The sequence below is a fragment of the Bubalus bubalis genome, chromosome 23, assembly GCF_019923935.1.
Source record: "Bubalus bubalis isolate 160015118507 breed Murrah chromosome 23, NDDB_SH_1, whole genome shotgun sequence".
Taxonomy (NCBI): domain Eukaryota; kingdom Metazoa; phylum Chordata; class Mammalia; order Artiodactyla; family Bovidae; genus Bubalus; species Bubalus bubalis.
Genome location: NC_059179.1, coordinates 22,360,551 through 22,379,826, shown reverse-complemented (window position 1 = coordinate 22,379,826; position 19,276 = coordinate 22,360,551). Strand labels below are relative to the sequence as shown.

At 40.8% G+C, this 19,276-nt stretch overlaps 1 protein-coding gene across 8 annotated transcripts in view; it reads right to left on the bottom strand.

Moving 5' to 3' along the window:
- The window catches only part of BTRC (beta-transducin repeat containing E3 ubiquitin protein ligase), a 173,621-nt gene extending 156,896 nt beyond the window's left edge, over positions 1-16,725 (bottom strand). For 4 of the 8 annotated variants that reach the window (XM_006053158.3, XM_006053160.3, XM_006053162.3 and 1 more), the window contains exons 1-2: positions 16,571-16,725; positions 11,523-11,630 (exon numbers count right to left, since the gene is read on the bottom strand). In XM_006053158.3, coding sequence (XP_006053220.1) covers positions 11,523-11,630; positions 16,571-16,618 — 156 coding nt within the window. In that variant the 5' untranslated portion in view covers positions 16,619-16,725. Of the gene's footprint in view, positions 1-11,522; positions 11,631-16,197; positions 16,223-16,570 lie in introns of those variants that run through there. The other 4 variants (XM_006053161.3, XM_006053165.3, XM_006053167.3 and 1 more) reach the window with 2 other exon arrangements.
- Positions 16,726-19,276: the final 2,551 nt, after the last annotated feature.

Sequence of the window (19,276 nt, the reverse complement as noted above, 5' to 3'; positions counted from 1 at the left end):
TACGTGAACTGTGAACTTCCAGATGTTCAAGCTGGATGTAGAAAAGGCAGAAGAACCAGAGATCAGGTTGCCAACATCCGCTGGATTATCGAAAAAGCAAGAGAATTCCAGAAAAATATCTATTTCTACTTTACTGACTACGTCAAAGCTTTTGACTGTGTGGATCACCACAAACTGTAGAAAATTCTTAAAGAGATGAGAATACCAGACCACCTGACCTGCCTCTTGAGAAATCTGTATGCAGGTCAGGAAGCAACAATTAGAACTGGACATGGAACAACAGACTGGTTCCAAATCAGGAAAGGAGTATGTCAAGGCTGTATATTGTCATCCTGCTTATTTAACCTATATGCAGAGTACATCATGAGAAATGCTGGACTGGATAAAGCACAAGCTGGAATCAAGATTGCTGGGGGAAATATCAATAACCTCAGATATGCAGATGACACTATACTTATGGCAGAAAGCAAAGAAGAACTAAAGACCCTCTTGATGAAAGTGAAAGAGGAGAGTGAAAAAGTTGACTTAAAACTCAACATTCAGAAAACTAAGATCATGGCATCTGGTCCCATCACTTCATGGCAAATAGATGTGGAAAAGATGCAAACAGTAACAGACTGTATTTTGTGGAGGGGGTGGGGTCCAAAATCACTGCAGATGGTGACTGCAGCCATGAAGTTAAAAGACCCTTGCTCCTTGGAAGGAAAGCTGTGACCAACCTAGACAGCATATTAAAAAGCAGAGACATTACTTTGCCAACAAAGGTCCATCTAGTCAAAGCTCTTGTTTTTCAGTGATGTATGGATGTGAGAGTTGGACTATAAAGAAAGCTGAGTGCCGAAGAACTGATGCTTTTGAACTGTGGTTTTGGAGAAGACTCTTGAGAATCCCTTGGACAGCAAGGAGATCCAACCAGTCCATCCTAAAGGAAATCAGTCCTGAATATTCATTGGAAGGACTGATGCTGAAGCTGAAACTCCAATACTTTGGCCACCTGATGCAAAGAACTGACTCATTTGAAAAGACCCTGATGCTGGGAAAGATTGAAGGCAGGAGGAGAAGGGGACAACAGAGGATGAGATGGTTGGATGGTATCACCGACTCAATGAACGTGAGTTTGAGCAAGCTCCAGGAACTGGTGATGGACGAGGAGGCCTGGCATGCTGCAGTCCATGGGGTGGCAAAGAGTCAGACACCACTGAGCAACTGAACTGAACTACAAAATAATTACCACCTGCCTCCACACTTGAATCCAGTTAGCTCAGCTGCTTCCTGCTACGTTCCCCATGTACAAGGCTTCACCTTTTACGCTGGTTGTAGTCACAATATTTCCCCTACTGCCTCTGTGTTGATACACTGGACAGGACACAGTGGTCTGGACGTTTTGTCAAAACGTGATCAGAGAAATTTCTCTATCAGAAACACTGAGATGCCTGTTAAACATGCAGATTCTTGAGGCCTACAAAAGTGGATGGAAGAGGAGCTGAGAATTTGCAATACATATTAACATGCTCTCCAAATAATTCTTACACTTAATAAAGTATAGTGCTACTGCAGTGGGCACTAATGAGCAGGCCAACTTCTTCAGTCCCTTGCTGGGTATTCCAGTTCTATTTTTGAGCCCAAGCTTGAAACGGGGGACTTGCTGCCTCTTTTCAGTACTCACTGATGCTGTCTGCCTATCTGGATCTCCCCAGACTATCTGTACCCAGATTCCTTGTCACTATTCTCTCCCTCTGAAATTATATCCTGCCCTTATAAACTTCCCTGGGTCCCCAGATCTGCTTCAATTGCCCACAGATACCATGTTCCATGTGCCTGGCTAAATTTCCTTTCCTCAGCTCCTAGCTATATCCAAGCACTTGGCTTATCTCAACAAGTAAAGCTTCGGTAGCTTTGTGCCTCCTTATCTGGCTGACTTTGATTTAAAACGTTATTCTCAGTACAACAGACAATGATTATGAACTTACACAACATTTAGATGAATCCTGATCTTTCTATCATATAGGAATTTGAGAGGTGGTCCAGAGAACTTCAGTTCTATTTAGATACATCTTTCTTTTCTAACTTCTTCTTACGGGAAATTTCATATACTCAGAAAAGTATAGAACAGCATCTAGTAAACCCCATTATTCAACTTTCTACCTTCTAAATCCCAGAAATCGTATTATTTTGCCCATTTTTATCTATGTGAATATCTTAAATTTAGTCTCATCATTAAAAAGTGAAGGGCTACTCCAATATTTTTACCCACCAAAATAGCTGTTTTGCCATACCTACTGCTATGACAAGTCAAAGTGTTAGTTGCTCAGTTGTGTCCGCCAGGCTCCTCTGTCCATGGGATTCTCCAGGCAAAGAATACTGGAGTGGGTTGCTATTTCCTTCTCCAGGGGATCTTCTCGACCGAGGTATCAAACCCAGGTTTCCTGCATTGCAGGCAGACTGTTTACTGTCTGAGCCACCAGGGAAGCCCAACCTTCCCTTTAACTAATTGCCCTAAATATACCTGAAATGAGGGCTTCCCTGGTGGCTCAGACGGTAAAGAATCCGCCTGCAGTGCAGGAGACCCGGGTTCAATCCCTGGATCGGGAAGATCCCCTGCAGAAAGGAATGGCTACCCACTCAAGTCTTCTTGCCTGGAGAATTACATGGACTGAGGAGCCTAGCAGGCTACAGTCCATGGGGTCGCAAAGAGGAGCATAAAACTTAGCAACTAACACTGCCTGAAACAAGTCTTATTTTACTCTTCTCTTTTTTTTCTTTTCTCCTATCCTACTCCAGGCAACCTTATTCATTCTATCTCCAGAATACTCCTTGAATATCTTTCCTTCTTTCCATATTGACTGCCCCAGCTTAAGCCCACAAAGCTTCTTGCCTAGACTATTACATAGCCTTTAAGTAGCCTCCTTGCCTGTTTGCTCTGTGTTCCTAGTCTGCTGCTGCTACTGCTGCTAAGTCACTTCAGTCGTGTCCGACTCTGTGCGACCCCATAGACGGCAGCCCACCAGGCTCCCTCATCCCTGGGATTCTCCGGGCAAGAACACTGGAGTGGGTTGCCATTTCCTTCTCCAATGGAGGAAAGTGAAAAGTGAAAGTGAAGTCGCTCAGTCGTGTCCGACTCTTAGCGACCCCATGAACTGCAGCCTACCAGGCTCCTCCGTCCATGGGATTTTCCAGGCAAGAGTACTGGAGTGGGGTGCCATTGCCTTCTCCTAGTCTAATCTACTCTAAGTCAAATAACTAAGGTGGTCTTCTAATTTTCTTTGCTGTATTACCCCCAGTAGGAATCAGATTCAGATGTAAAGTATAGACCTTTCAGAAAAAAGTACTCCCATGTGTTTATATTGAATGGAGGCCATGGACTTCAGATTTAAAAAAATTTTACACTCAGCAAAAACAGAAAATTAAATTTAAAAAACAGCATCTAAAAACACCAAATACCTAGGAATATGTCTAACAAAAGATGTATAAAGACCCCGACAGAGAAATTACAGATCCCCAAAATAGAAAGATATACCATTTTCATGGATTATAAAACTCAATAATGTTAAGATCTCAATTCTCCCCAAACTTATATACAGATTCAGTGAAATTCCAATGAAAGTCACAGGAGGATGTTTTGGATATTATGTTGATTCCAATATAGATGGACATGCAAAAGCTGAGGGACATTCCGTATCCAATATTAAGAACTGGTATAAAAACAGAGTAATTAAGGAAGTATGATACTGGCAGAAGGATAAATAGACCATTGGAGCCGAAAAGTCCTGGAAACAGCCCACACACATGTATAGACGGGTGATATATGACAAAAGTAACCCTGCAATGCAACAGAGGAAAAACAAAATAAAACAGAATTCTGTCTTCTACCTCATACCAAACACAAAAATTCCAGACAGACTGTAGATCTAAATGTAAAAGGTAAAATAAAGCATTTCAGGGTCTTGAAAAGGTATTTGTAGACCCATGTTCACGGCAGTATTATTCACAGACAGCCAAGGGGTGAAAGTATCCCAAGTATTTGACAAAAGATAAATGGACAAACAAAATGTGATGTATACATACAATGGAATATTATTCAGCCTTAAAAAGGAAGGAAATTCTGACATATGCCTTAACATGTATGAACCTTGAGGATATTATGCTAAGAAAAATAAACGATTCACAGAAAAGCAAATGCTGTATGGTTCCACATAAATGAGGTATCTAGAATAGTGAAATTCACAGAAACAAAGGAGAATGGTGATTGCCACGAACTGGAGGAAAGGGAAATGGAGAGCTGTTTAATGGGTACAGAGTTTCGGTTTTGCAAAATGAAAAATCTGTATTCAGATTAGTTAGGTTCATAAGATGGGATGGTGGAATCTGTAGTGACCTACAGAAGGATGTCAGAACCCCAGCAAGATAAAGAAAATGTCCACACAGGAATATGGCAGCTTTGGTAGCCCTGCACAGGGTGCTAGAGTCCAAATGGAGTGAGGAGAGCAACTTAGTGCACAGTACCAGAGCCTGAAATGAGAAAGGTGTTCAAACAGGGAGCTAGGGACAGCAGCCTAATATAGGATTTTGGAGCCTGATAAGGTAAGGATGGCATTCATATGATGGGTGCCAGTAACAGCAGCAACAGAAGAGATTGGTCACATACAGGGGAGATTAAGAAAATATGTTGAGGATAATGATAGCCAACTTACTATCAGAAAAGGGAGTTACAATTATAGAAAGGAAATTATTGAATGAACCCTGTTGTGTTAGACTAAAATTGGAGATATCCATGTGAACTCATGGTTTTAAATATATAAAATTTAAAAAGCAATATAAATGTGTGTACATATGTGTGTGTATGCATGTTTACACATACATATATTCCCTACCTCTGTCCAGTGAGAGGACTTGGAAGCAGTGACATTCCCACAGCAGTGTATATACCTAACACCCAGATACTGACTTCTGTATATCATTCTCTACTAAAAGAAACCAGGGGGAAAAAAGAGAGAGAGAGAGAAAAAAAAAACACTGATTTCAGGGCTGGGGCAAAAAAAAGTACAAGGTAAGCCTAAAATATCTTATATCAGAAAACAATGAAATGCTCAAAGAATGACAGAATTATATCAAAAAGACAAAGAAAATAGTTTGAAAGCACTCTCACTGGCCAAACAGGGAACAATTTGTCAAAAGAAATAATGATAGTATTATAACCCATCAAATAAAACAGGAATTCATAAACCCATTCTGTTGGAAATAAATAGGTTGAAAATCTGATGAATAAGATAGTTACATGGTTTCAAAGTACTTTTCCCATAATATGCTTAATACAAAGGGAAAAACATCTTTAAAGAAGAAACTGCCAGAAGCCACTTTAATCGAGTAAAAAAAGTCAGAAGACAAACAAATGTTATGTGTCACCTGAAAGGAGGCCATCAGTAAAACAAAGCAACACTTCTGTGGTATTTCTGACAGAAATACAGGACCCAAATTTAATAATAAGGAAACAGCATCAGATAAACCCAAATTGAGGGATCATTCTACAAAATAGCCTATAATCTTCAAAAGTGCCATAGTCATGGAAGGTAAAGAAGACAGGAACTGTTCCAAGACTGAAGGAGACTAAGACACAACAACTAATTTCAGTATGTGATTCTGGATCAGATCCTTTTGTTACAAAGAACATTATTAGAACAACTGGCAAAGTTTGAATGGGTCTAAGGGGTTAGATCTGCAATTAATTCAGAAATATATTAATTTCTGAATTTTGATGGTTGTGTTATAAAGAATGTCCTTGTTTGCAGAAAATATACATTAAGCATTTGGTGATGATGTGACAACTTACTCTCAAATGGTTCAGGAAAAAATGTCATTTGTGTTGTACTTTAAACTTTTCTGTAATTCTGAGTTGATTCAAAATAAAATATTAGGAGAAAGAGAATGAACTGCACTGGTAGTTAGCAAACACTAAAAATAAAGATAGTGATATTATATATATGTATACATATATACTCTTGCCTGGAAAATCCCATGGACAGAGGGGCCTGGTAGGCTGCAGTCCATGGGGTCACTAAGAGTCGGACATGACTGAGTGACTTCACTTTCACTTTTCACTTTCGTGCATCGGAGAAGGAAATGGCAACCCACTCCAGTGTTCTTGCCTGGAGAATCCCAGGGATGGGGGAGCCTGGTGGGCTGCCGTCTATGGGGTTGCACAGAGTCGGACACGACTGAAGCAACTTAGCAGTAGCAGCATACATATATGGAGTGTGTATACACACACTCCAATTAGGGTAACTATCAAAGATGTATTCGTTTGCCGTGTGTGTGTGTGTTTGTGTTTGTGTTCGCACATGCACACACTTAGTGGCTCAGTTGTGTATGACTCTTTGTGACCCCATGAACTGTAGTTCACAGCTCTGTCCATGGGACTTTTTGAGCAAGAATAATGGAGTGTGTTGCCATTTCCTCCTCCTGGGGATCTTCCCGACCCAGGATTGAACCAGTGTCTCCTGCACTGCAGGCAGATTCTTTAACCACTGCGCCATCAGGGAAGCCCCATTAGTTCGCCGTGGCTGCAGTAAAAAATTACCACACACTGAGTGGCTTACTGCTACTGCTGCTAAGTCACTTCAGTCGTGTCCGACTCTGTGAGACCCTATAGACGGCAGCCCACCAGGCTTCCCCGTCCCTGGGATTCTCCAGGCAAGAACACTGGAGTGGGTTGCCATTTCCTTCTCCAATGCATGAAAGTGAAAAGTGAAAGTGAAGTCGCTAGCAACCCCATGGACTGCAGCCTACCAGGCTCCTTCGTCCATGGGATTTTCTAGGCAAAAGTACTGGAGTGGGGTGCCATTGCCTTCTCTGTGAGTGGCTTAAAGCAACAGTAATTTTTTATTTGACAGTCCTATAGTTTTGAAGTCTGAAATGGGTCTGAGCCAAAAATCAAGGCCTCAGCAGGCCTATGTTCTTGTCTGGAGGCTTATCCTTTCCTGCTTCAAGAGGCTGCTCACATTCCTTGGCTCATGGTTCTCTTCCCTCCTCTTCAAAATCAGCAACAATGGATTGTGTTCTCACATATCATCACTCTGACCTCTTCTTCAGCCTCCCTCTTACATATTTAGGATCCCTTGTGATTACACTGGGTCCAATCTGGATTATCCAGGATAATCTCCCTGCTTTAAAGTCAGCTGAGGGACTTCCCTGGCAGTCCAGTGGTTAAGAGTCTTACTTCCACTGCAGGTGGGGGCACAGGTTGGATCCCTGGTCCAGGAACTGAACTAGGATCCTGCATGCCACATGATATTGCAAAAAAATTAAATCAGCTGATTAGCAACCAAATTTCACCTGTTAAATCCCCTTTTCCCTGTAATTTAACGTATTCACAGGTTCTTGGGATTCAACTGTTGTGAATGGGGGCTCAGGGGATGGGGCATTATTCTCCCTACCTCAAAGAGTTTCCTTTACTCTGAGATTATGTGTTTTCTATTTCTATGGCATTAAAAAGCTCCTTTTTTCATTTATAAAATGATGGTGCTGACAGTGGGGCAACTTTTTCAAGCACTGGTGGTACAGCGAAAAAACTGGCAATTCTATAAATCCTGTGTAGATATTCTGTAGTCACAAAATCTTGTGACTACTTTTTTTTTTTACCGATTCCTTAAATGAAAAAGTTTGAAAACAAAACACACTGTTTTCTCACAAAAGAACCATATATTTGATGAAAGATCTGTACTGTGTTTTCCAGAATATAGGGAATAGATCAATAAGAAAAAGGCAATTAAAAAAAAAAAGACCAAGCACTGAATAGACCCAAAAGAGGCTATCTAAACAGCCAATAAACTTAAAAAAGTTAAGAACCTTCTTAAATAATTTTTTAGGTACTTGACTACAGCAGCTATTAAGGAAATGCAAATTAAAAGTGTGACAGTATCATTCAACTACTAGTATGGCTGAAGTGAAGAGAGACAATAGCAAGTGAATGTCACAAGAATGCACAGCAACTGGAACTGTCATATGGTGCTGCAGAAAGTATCAAATGGAAAAAATTCACAGAATCTAGTAAAGATAAAAATACCCTATGACCAAGCAATTCCACTTCTAGGTATATACCCAACAGAAATATGTACATATTTTCAAGAAAAGACATGTACAAGATTACTCACAGTAGCCAAAAACTGGAAATAACCCAAACGTCCATCAACAAGAGAATGGCTAAATAACTGAACTGAATTAACACAGCAGAACACTACAGAGCAACAAGAATGAACACACTACACTTAAGGTAACCTGAATGAATCTCCTTATGAGGGACAAAAGATGCCAGACTAGTATATACACTGGAAAGATTCTACTTATATGAAGTTAAATATCAGTAAAGGCAAAAACTAATCTATAGGTATTAGATAATTGTTACGCAGAAGTGACCACTGTGTAAAAATTCAATGGACTGTATACTTATGATTTCTTTAAAAAGTGTATTTATTTTACTTCAGTAAAACCTTATACAGACATATACCAAGTACACTAGAATATTATTCTTGACTACAAACTGGATTCAATCTAAACTCCCTAGCCTCCCAGTCTATCTTTTCCTTCTTGTCTGCTATGCACCTTATGTTCAAATCACGTGTATCTACTCACTGCACTGACCATCTCCTGATCTTCTGGTCTTTACCCAAACTACTCCCTGTTCTTGGAACAGCCACTTCAGAAACAAGTCTGCAAAATCTATATATTCCACAAGACCCAATATGAAGCTTTCTTCTTCAAACCTTCCAAAGCTCTTTCCAGTTAAGGCTAATTTCCCCTCCCTTAAATTCTACAGCACTTTGCGCCTCTACTTTGGCACTTACCAAAGTGTGCCTTAAGAGAGATTTATAAATGCCTATCTTCTCAACCAACTGTGAAGTTCTAGAGAAGACAGACGTTTTACTTAACTTTGTGTCTTCATCTCCTCCTGCCCCCATAACCACCTCCCTCCACACGTAACATAATGTTTTGCACTCAGATTATGTTTATATTTTTATCAAATCATGGTGCAGGCCAACTGCCATGGCCTCATTTCCAGTTGTCAACTTTTTGCCAAGTACTTCTGAACAGGAAAATGCAGTGCTTCAACACAATTGAGAACCACAGAGTTCTAAACTTCTAGTGAAAACTTTAGATACATACAGCGGTTTAAGTAATATAATTTATCAATTGTGTTAACATATTCATGGCAGTTTATAATTTAAAATGAGCTTGGGGGTATGGAATGGGAGAGAGAAAGATCCTTCTTAAGTAGGCAAGTCTAACAGTAAAGACTTTACAGTTAACAAAATGAGGTGAGTGAGATGTCTATTCAAGCCATCCCTGCCAGTCCACTGGCCAGTACACCTGCTACACTGCGCTCCATGACCAAGTGCACGTCTTCGTTTGGGGTACTTGTTTTATAAACATATACATTTTTTAAAGTTTAAACATAAACATTAAATATATTAAGTTTTAATTTATCTGATTTAAAAACAATACACATTCACTGTCAAAATGTAGAAAACATTAAGGAACATAGGAAAAAGAAAAACCACCTAAGTAATGCTTTTTGTGCTGTGTGTTTCCTGATAGATCTTCAGATGCCATTAAATATTTTGAAATATTACCCATAATCCACCATTTCACAAGTAACCACATTAACAGTTTAGTGTCATACTTCCTGAGAGGTACAAGGATTTATGCATCCATGCTGCAAAAACATTATCCACACACTACAATTCTGTTTCCACAATTTTTCAGAGAAAGCCTGAAAGTCTCCCAGACATCAGAAAATATCCTTGCACCCCTAAGTTTAGGTGCAGAGAAGGGGTTATTAAGAGCTCTAAACCTAACAAGGGAGTTGCTAAGGCACTATGTATGACCTTGGTTCAAATTCTGTTACAGTTCAACTTCTGTTACAAATGCTGTTGGAGCCACATCAACCTTATCTTTCCCAAGTACAGAAAAATAGTATTGTGATACTGATGAACTTTTCAGGTTATCACTGTGGATTAAAGTCAAGATTCTGATTATTTCTTTTTTTTTTTTTTCAGTCTCCACTTTATTGCAAACTCGGGCTGCGTGGTAGACAATACACTGGACACCGGGAAGAGCCTAGGCCAAGGAAGAGACAGGGCTCGAGGGGTGCGGCAGCGCATTCTAGGCCAAAGGCGAGGGGCTCAAGGGGAGGGCCTTGGCCAAAGGTGTGGTTGGGTCACAAGAGTGAAGTCGCTCAGTCGTGTCTGACTCTTAGCAACCCCATGGACTGCAGCCTACCAGGCTCCTCTGTCCATGGGATTTTCCAGGCAAGAGTACTGGAGTGGGGTGCCATTGCCTTCTCCTGATTATTTCTTTTAACACTTTTTTTCTACACAACATAATACAGAGAGACACGCTACATTAGGTGTCATTCGGCAACCAAAATGAGAAAGTGCTAGTCAGAACAGCACCAGCACAAGAGTTGTAAGAGTAAGCATTTTACCATTCTTCTACAAATCGAGTATATTAGATTATTACAGATTATTATTACCATAGTAGATTATTGTGCAAGTTGCTCTCTCTTCCACTCCTTCTATGGGCAACGTATACTTTCCCACCTCCTCACTTGACCCTGTGACTTACTTTGGTTAATGGAATATCAGCAGGTACCATACAACCAATGACTGAAAGGAATCTGAACCAGTGGTCTTGCTCTCTTGCGCCTCTACTATAGCTATGAGGACAGCTCAGCCTGGGAAGTCACTGTCTCTTCAGTCTCAGTCTCAGAAAAATATGTGAAACAGTCCTGAGTGAGCAGCCAAATCCAGAGAAACCCAACAAAATTCAGCCTATGTCATCCAATGTTCAGCAAACCCACATGTTCTTGAGAATAAATACCTATCACTATACTGCCATGACATATTGTGGGGTTTTATCACTCAGCAATAGCCAATCGATACAATGATACTGTGGCAACTTCATTTCCTAATAATTCAAATCATCAGAAAATCTGTATATAAATCTGGACAGTAATTCTCCACTCTGGCCCATTTGGCCAGCAAAGAAATATGCCATCATATTCCACTGTTTCTCTGAGCCTCAAGGATGAAATACAGTGTAGGTCTCAAGTCAGACTGCCAGGATTTGATCTCAGGCTTCTTGCTAAGCAGAGTGACTTTGCACAAGTTACTTAACCTCTCTGGAATCAGTTTCCTTATCCAAATATGGGAGCAACAATAGTACTGAATCTACCTTACAGAATTATTGGGAGGATTAAATTAAACAACAGTATATGTAAAGAATTTAGAACAGCAACTAGTAAACACTAAATAAATACATATTAGCTATTCATGGCTGATCATATTTTTCAAAAACAAAGAAAAATAAATAAACAAAACCCTCCCATTTCTACCATGTTTATCCTATAATCGACACAGACAGAATCAGGTCACAAGCCTGGGAATAGGAAGACAAATGTACCTGAAGGGAGAGCCAAATCTCAGAAAGGAGAAAGAAATCAAGAAAAAATTCCAACTCAAAATGTTTACCTTAAGCAGCCAGGAATTCTCTCCCAGTTCTGTGACTTTTGCTCCTCTGCTCCTCATCCCCACCCTGGCCACGTACAAAGGCAATCCAGGAACTATGGCGGTATGGTACTGCCCCAGAGAACAAATCACATTCTTAGTTCAACATTACTCTCAGTATCTAGTCCACTGTTGCTATCTCTGAGTCTTCTATAAAATGTTCTAGTTTAGTTTCAATCAGACTTCAGAAAACTAAAGGAAATTATCCAGTGATAATTCCCTCAGCACAAGCTGAATCTAGTAGAATACTAGTTGAAGTGGTAAGATCAGGTGGACCTCTCCCATAGAGATGGTCTCCCTCCTCCACTGCTGATGTTAGGATGATGGATTTGATTTATGAAGAAGGCAGTTTTCTTTAAAGTGACCAAGACTGTTAAACACTGGCAAATATTTACTACTTCATCCACAATGAATTCTTATTATAAACATTTAGAAAGCACTTTCATGCTATATTAAAATATTGCTAGAAAGCACATGGTATCTTAAAATATTTTAATACCACAAAGATTATTTTTTCTTTATTTCTTCTTTTTGTAAATTGTAATGCCATTTACCACAAATAATTTTATCTATACATGATCAAAATCTTACATCATGTCTCATTTCCCTTTAGAAAGGGAAAAAAATTCTTAACTGCTTCTTTCTTTAAGGATTTAAACAATACATAAATAATATAGAATAATAAGTAGTCTCCTTTGAAAGTTCACTTTCTAATTTAGCAATAAAAAATTTCTGGCAATCATTCAAAGTAGAATTTTTACTCCACATTTAGTAATTCACTTCCAGTAACTTACTATGTACATCTATCACAAACATGAATCAAGAAAACGAGCACAAAGAATTATCATTAATTTGTAATTTCATACTCCAATGCCTATATAAGAGTATTCAGAAAAGAAACTGAAGACTAATTTAAATTGAGAACAGGTAAGAATCCACTTGCCAATGTAAGTGACACAGGAGAGGCAAGCTTGATCCCTAGGCCAAGAAGATCCCCTGGAGTAGGAAATGGCAACCCATTCCAGTCTTCTTTCCTGGAAAATTTCATGGACAGAAAATACTGGTGGGCTGAAGTCCATGGGGTCGCAAAGAGTTGTGAGCATGCATGCAAGAGAGATTAATGTACAGAAACTCTGACAAACTAAGAACTGGCTTCAAATGTTATCCAACCAGCTGGTAATCAATCTCACTGATTTAAAGAAAAGTCCATCACAGTGAAAAATCTGAATACTTATTTTAAAATGCAATTTCTTGTTTTTAGATACATATAGTTCTCAAGCAAATAAAAGTTCCTGAATCATATCAATTCATCCAGTATTATCTCTACAGTAACATTATTAAGACAAGTCATGCAGGAGATCACAATAGTTTTTTAAGAAGTTAATCTCAAAAATGAGATGTCTCCAACGCATTCCAAGTGTTAATAGCCACAAATGTGGCTGATCCCATCTGTATTTTCAGCCTGAGCATCCAACTAGAACAGCATCTGTGGTAGCCAGACTCAAAAGGTCCTGGCCCCCAGCAATTTCCTTCTCTCTGTTCCTGCATGCTACTCTTTTTGTCTACAGGGAGAGATTATTTTCCCTCCTTCTGACTCTGGGCCAGCCTTTACTGTCTCTGACCAATAACAACATTCTCAACTTCCAAACCTAGGACTTAAGAGAATTGGCTGGCTTCTATTTCTTATCTCCTGGAATGCTCCCCTTCTTAGAACCCAGACACCATGCTTTAAGGAAATCCAAAAGAAGGTCATGTGGAGAAAGGAGGACAAGAAGGCCTTATTGCTAGCTGAACTTGCAGACAGTGGCCAACATGAGAAACTGGCCATTTTGGGCCAGCCATGAGAGATTGTGGCCATTTTGAACATTCCAGCCAACACCAAGCGAAACAGAAAATGCACCAATCAATGAAAGATATATGTTTGTTACACAGCAAGTTAACCTTTACACTGTTTCACTTATCTATCAATAAAAAAACTATTTTATACATCTTGAAATTATTTCATCCATGTGTCAAATTTCCCTAGTTCTAAGATCCTGAGACCAGTTTATCCTGTCCACTTAAAAATAAATTTCAAATCCTTCAACTTGTCATATAAATAGATAAAATACAGAAGGATAGACAGATATAGTACAGATAATCAAAGATAAAGTTTAAGTCTAGACCATGTGTGAATTATGGTCAAATCTGAATCGGTCTCACTGATAAGGTTTTATTATAAAAATTAATCAAATTACTACATCAATACAGTAATGAGCAAAATTCATAAAACAGAATATCCATTTCATGCTATTTTAAACAAAATTTTATATTTTCTTAAACTGTAGAAATCAGGGCATCCTATACAAAAATTGTCATTCACACCTCAGAATTGAGGGAAAGGATAGGACAAAATAAAGCCAAATACTATAAAAAATTTCAATATGATTAAAAGGATAGTCTTTTCCATGTGTACTGCACATTAATTACCAGGTGCAAGCACAAATAAAATATCGTCCTATCTCAAATGACTAAGTAAACAAACATAACAGGGTAAATGGGACCAAAGGCAGGTTGTGACTTAGATTCATAATAAGACTGTTACTGAGGTGAAAAGCGCTTCCCTGGTGGCTCAGACGGTAAAGGATCAGCCTGCAATGCGGGAGACCTGGGTTCAACCCCTGAGTTGAGAAGATCCCCTGGAGAAGGAAATGGCAACCCACTTCAGAATTCTTGCCTGGAGAATCCCCATGGACAGAGGAGCCTGGGGGACTATAATCCATGGAGTATCAAAGAACAACTGAGCAACTAAGCATAGCACTGAGCTGAAAAAGAATACCAAATCTTTAACTCTCCATTCTGTTTCAGTTATTAAGGTGTCATTCTTGGTGACCCTTTTCCAGTTGGCCTTCTCGCAAACAGCAGCCATTAACAGCAGGCAAGGTCAAAAATGAAAGTAACTAAAATTGAAGAAAAATTGGTTTCTCCTTATGGAAACTGACTCAACATTTAATAATATGTGGTGTCCCAAAAGCTTCAAACTACTCATGGCCATCTCTAGCTCCAACTTTAACTCAATCAGGAGACCATTATCAAAACAACTCACTGGTACAAAGCAGAGATCAATTGGTTGAAAATGTTCCTAGGCTGAGGTCTATCAGGGAGTAAAGAAGATGATCTCATAAGGTCCCTTTATGATCTGTTAAAACCACATTATTCCATAAATCTGACATGTGTCAAGATTAGGACTGAGTCAACCTCTAAGCAGAAAAACAAAAATAAGCAGCTGTCACTTTTCTTACTTAAATCTAGAAGCTGGCTGTACATACAAAGCAACTTCGTCTCACTTCTGAAGTCCAAAACAATTCTGAAGCCTCTTAATATTTTAGAATTTCAACACTGGGCAGAAACTCAAGATCTTACTTTAGGTCTAATAGTATTTTGTTAAAGATACACTTGAACTCTAGTTAGGCATTTTAGAAAGCACTAATACAAAATAAATAAAGTTATAGTAAATTTGACCAGACTCGTAAATTATATTCTTGTAAATGCAGCAGTTTAAACCCTAAATTCAATTAGGTTAGTGTCCATGGTTTGTTTAGATTTGTTTTGGTATCTAAGGCAAGGACACAAAACAACTATCTAACAACAGAAATAAAGATTTGGAGTGACAGGTTACTTTTCAATTACTTCTGAAAAAGCAAATAGACTGCAAATAATATCAATGGTCCCTATGGACACCAGTTAAGACAGAAAGAAGTCTATGCATCCCATCATTCTTTAGCAGTAACCACAAAGTCTGGTTTTACATCTGGGATATACAAATGAAGCATCAGATTAAATGCATCAAATAGCTATACAAATTTGCTAAACATACACATATCAAAAAAAGAAAAGCATGATACAAAGTTAAAGAACTAGACTCCAAAGGATTAAAACACACCCACAAAATCCAAGTTCATACTGTACTTCAACCTAAAACTCCTAAGTAACTACTAACCCTGACATCTGTTATTCTCCACTATCTGCATTCCCCCTTTTATCTCCTGAATTTCTCCAGTGATCTTATTACTTCTTATGGGTCTTTGGATGCTAATCTGCATAGCCTTTCCATTCCCAGAAAGTGATACTGCACCTGGTCTCCACAGTTTACTGTCTCTACGATATTGCATTAAGTTTTGTTTTACACTATTAGATATTAATTTCGCCCCTAATCTCCTGTACCTGGATTTCCCTAACCAGTGAACCTCTAGTCTTCTTTCAAACTAGAGGATGTATACCCTTTCCTGATACCTGTAATTCTGGCATCTATTCAACCTTTTCCCTTTCCCAAAGACTGTCATCACAGCCCTAGATCCCGTCCCCAGTCCTTTCCTTCCTAAGTAAGGCCTAGTTCTTTCCAGAGTTTGTCAACATTAGTTTGTTTGGCCAAGCTGGGATTGTACCCTGAAGTCAAAGGCTCTCTCCCCCATCTCACTCCACAAGACTGTAAGTCTCCCACCAGTCCTCTCTCTGCTCTACCTTAGATCCATCCGCATCCAGCCTTGCCCGTTTTTCCCACCCACCTCCCACTCCCAGTATCTTTCCTCCCACTGTCCAGCGTTCCCCTTCCCCACTACTGAATGAACCTCTTCTCCAGGGCCTCACCCGTAACCCTCACCCCGGCAAGGCCCTGCCAGCGGCCTCACGGCGTCTCTCCTCCTGGCCTCCTCAGCTCTTCAGTAACTGTCCCTACGCCCCTTACTCTCCAGGGCCCCGCGCGCCCCAGAGACCCCTCCCCGATTAGGCTCCCGCTGTCACTTGGCCTCTCATCCACAAGATGGCGGAGCTGCTGCCCCCACCCCCGGGTCCTCTCCGCAACCCCTCCTACCTCCCAGGAGCTCCCGTCCCGTCCCTCCAGCCGCCCCCGCCGCCGGCCTCGGCCCAGGGTTTTGCTGCGCCCTCCTCCAACGGGCAGGCAGCCCAGGCCCGAGCCTCAGGGACGCCGCCAACGCACCGCCTCCACAGTTCCCCGGCCTGCATCTTCTCCTCACCATAAACTTGAGCGCTTTTTCCTGCAGCACCGCCTCGGCCGGGTCCATAATCGCCAGGGGCCACTGGGTCTGCACTCCGCCGGGGCCGCCCCCTTGGTGCCAGGCCGCAGCCAACGCAGCGCCCGGATCCCGCCTCCTCTTCCTTTCCTCCGCCCTCTTACCTCTCAGGCTGTGGCAGGGGGGCCAGGGACGACAAGGTGCCCTTTGCGCATGCGTGTTACCCGCTGGCTCACGGGATTTGTGGTTCTGGAGCTTCCTGAAGCAAAACGTGACGCCACACCGCGAACTGCAACTCCCGCGGTTCACTGCGGTAGGGTCGCGGTGTCTCCCAAGCCAAATCTAGACAACTGACCGTCAAGTAGAGAAGATCAGCGTATGGGAATCGTAGTTTGCAGCCTCTAGAGCTGAGAAACGGGAGGGGCATCGGTGTCTCCGTGGTTACCGAGCGACGCCAGTGGCGACTTGCCTGGCAATTGATATCAAGATGGCGACCAGTGCCTCACCTGTAGCCCAAATACTGGAAAAAGCTGTGAGAGGACAGAGACGCTAGGGCCTCCCTAACTGTTGTTCTAGAGAACTGGACGCCTCCCAAATTCCTATGTCTGGCGTCTGAGGGATTTCGACTGAGACGCTGGGCCTATGGGCACCTAGCAGCAGCTTCATGCTGAATTGCAGAGTTTCAAGGTCCTCCTAAGTCATCGCGCCACACTTCCGCCTTATTCTAACCTACTGTAAGTCAGGGTCTAATAGAACTCTACTCAGAAAATTCTCGGGTGTTTAGCACTCAGAAACCATCGCCGGCTACTGCTAACCGTGAGATGTTAAATGGGTACTTCCAAAAGGTCTTTAATGGTGGGATATAATGGCCATTCAGCAAATAAAGCATGTAATATTTAGTTTGGCCTTAAAGGGGACTGTACGAATTTATTTTGGAAATCAGCTTACCGTAAAATGCGAAAACACTAGGGTTGTGCTAAAGGTGACAGGCTTGTACAAAATATCTGAGTTTATAAAACAGGGAAATAGCTTTTCGTTTATAGGGCAATCTTCCACTGTATATCTTATTCATTTGTTCATTCAACAAACAGCACATATAACCGTGTGCAGATAATTGTGCCCAAGAGATGGGGATTCAGTAGTGAACACAGTAGACCTGGTCTCATGGAACTTATATTTCTAGTATGTTGATACTTTGTCCTACTCATCCCTATGTCCTCAGAACTCAGCACATTACCTAATATATAATAAAGTTAATTAAAAGTTTAACTCTTGAATTTTTTTTTTTTAAGGGACTTCCCTGGTGGTCCAGTGGCTAAGACTCCCTACTCCCAGTGCACTGAGCCCAGTTTTCCACCCCTGGTCAGGGAACTAGATCCTAAATGCCCCAACTAAGAGTTCACATGCTGTAACGAAGAGCAAAGATTCCAGGTGCCACAACTAAGACCCAGTGCAGCCAAATAAATTAATTAAAAAAAAAATTTAAGTTCTACTACTACTATTGCAAAATGAAGACTCAAAATTCATTCATGTGAAAACTACCTGCAACTTTTCGTAGGCAGTATGTGATATGGTTGCCGAAAAAGCTAAAGTTTGAAAGTTAGGCAGCTTGAAGAGAGTAGTGTCTGGGGAATACAGTTTTATGATTTTACTCTGTTTTGAAGCACTAAGACCACACCTGGAGCACTTTGTTCAGTTATGGGCACCATGTTCTGTAAACATCTTATGCAGGAGCACAGCCAAGGACAAGATAACCGAATAAATGACTACTCTGAAAAAAGAGCACTTAGGAATAACATGGCAAATAAATTCAAGTATTTTAAAGTATTGAAGCGCTAAGTGCTAAGTCGTTTCAGTCATGTCCGACTCTGAGCGACCCCATAGATGGCAGCCCACCAGGCTCCCCGTCCCTGGGATTCTCCAGGCAAGAACACTGGAGTGGGTTGCCATTTCCTTCTCCAATGCATGAAAGTGAAAAGTGAAAGTGAAGTCGCTCAGTCATATCCGACTCTTATCGACCCCATGGACTGCAGCCTACCAGGCTCCTCCGTCCATGGGATTTTCCAGGCAAGAGTACTGGAGTGGGATGCCATCGCCTTCTCTGTTAAAGTATTGAAAGGCATATGTATATAGCTCTATAGGGTAAAGTAGGACCACTGGATGGGATAATAATAGTGATGGTGGTGGTGATGGTAACAGCTGTCACTTTATTAGCTCTTTGTGACTAGGTATCTTATATTCATAATTTCTAATATAGAGTAACTTTGTAAAGCAGGTATTATTATCCCTAATTTACAGATGAAGTAAGTGAGACTAAGAGCAGATAAGTAACTTGATCAAGTCACCCAGCAAATTACATCATCAGGATTCTAACCCCATCTGCTTGACTGCAAGCCCTGTACTATTTTCACTGAACTACACTGTAATGACACAGGACTCAGATTCACACTTTCTAGTAATCAGAGCTGTCTTGACAGAGGAAACAGAGGCAGGATGACCATGTTGTCTGAAAATATAGAGGCAGGATTGTTTAGGAGAGTTCAGTTTGGGTGGGAAGTTAACATCCTTTACTGTAAAATTCTGTTGAGAAGTCACTTGTTTTATTTTACTTTAGGTGTTAGTTACTCAGTTGTGTCTGGCTCTTTTATGACCCCATGAACTGTAGCCTGCCAGGCTCCTCTGTCCATGGAATTCTTCAGCAAGAATACT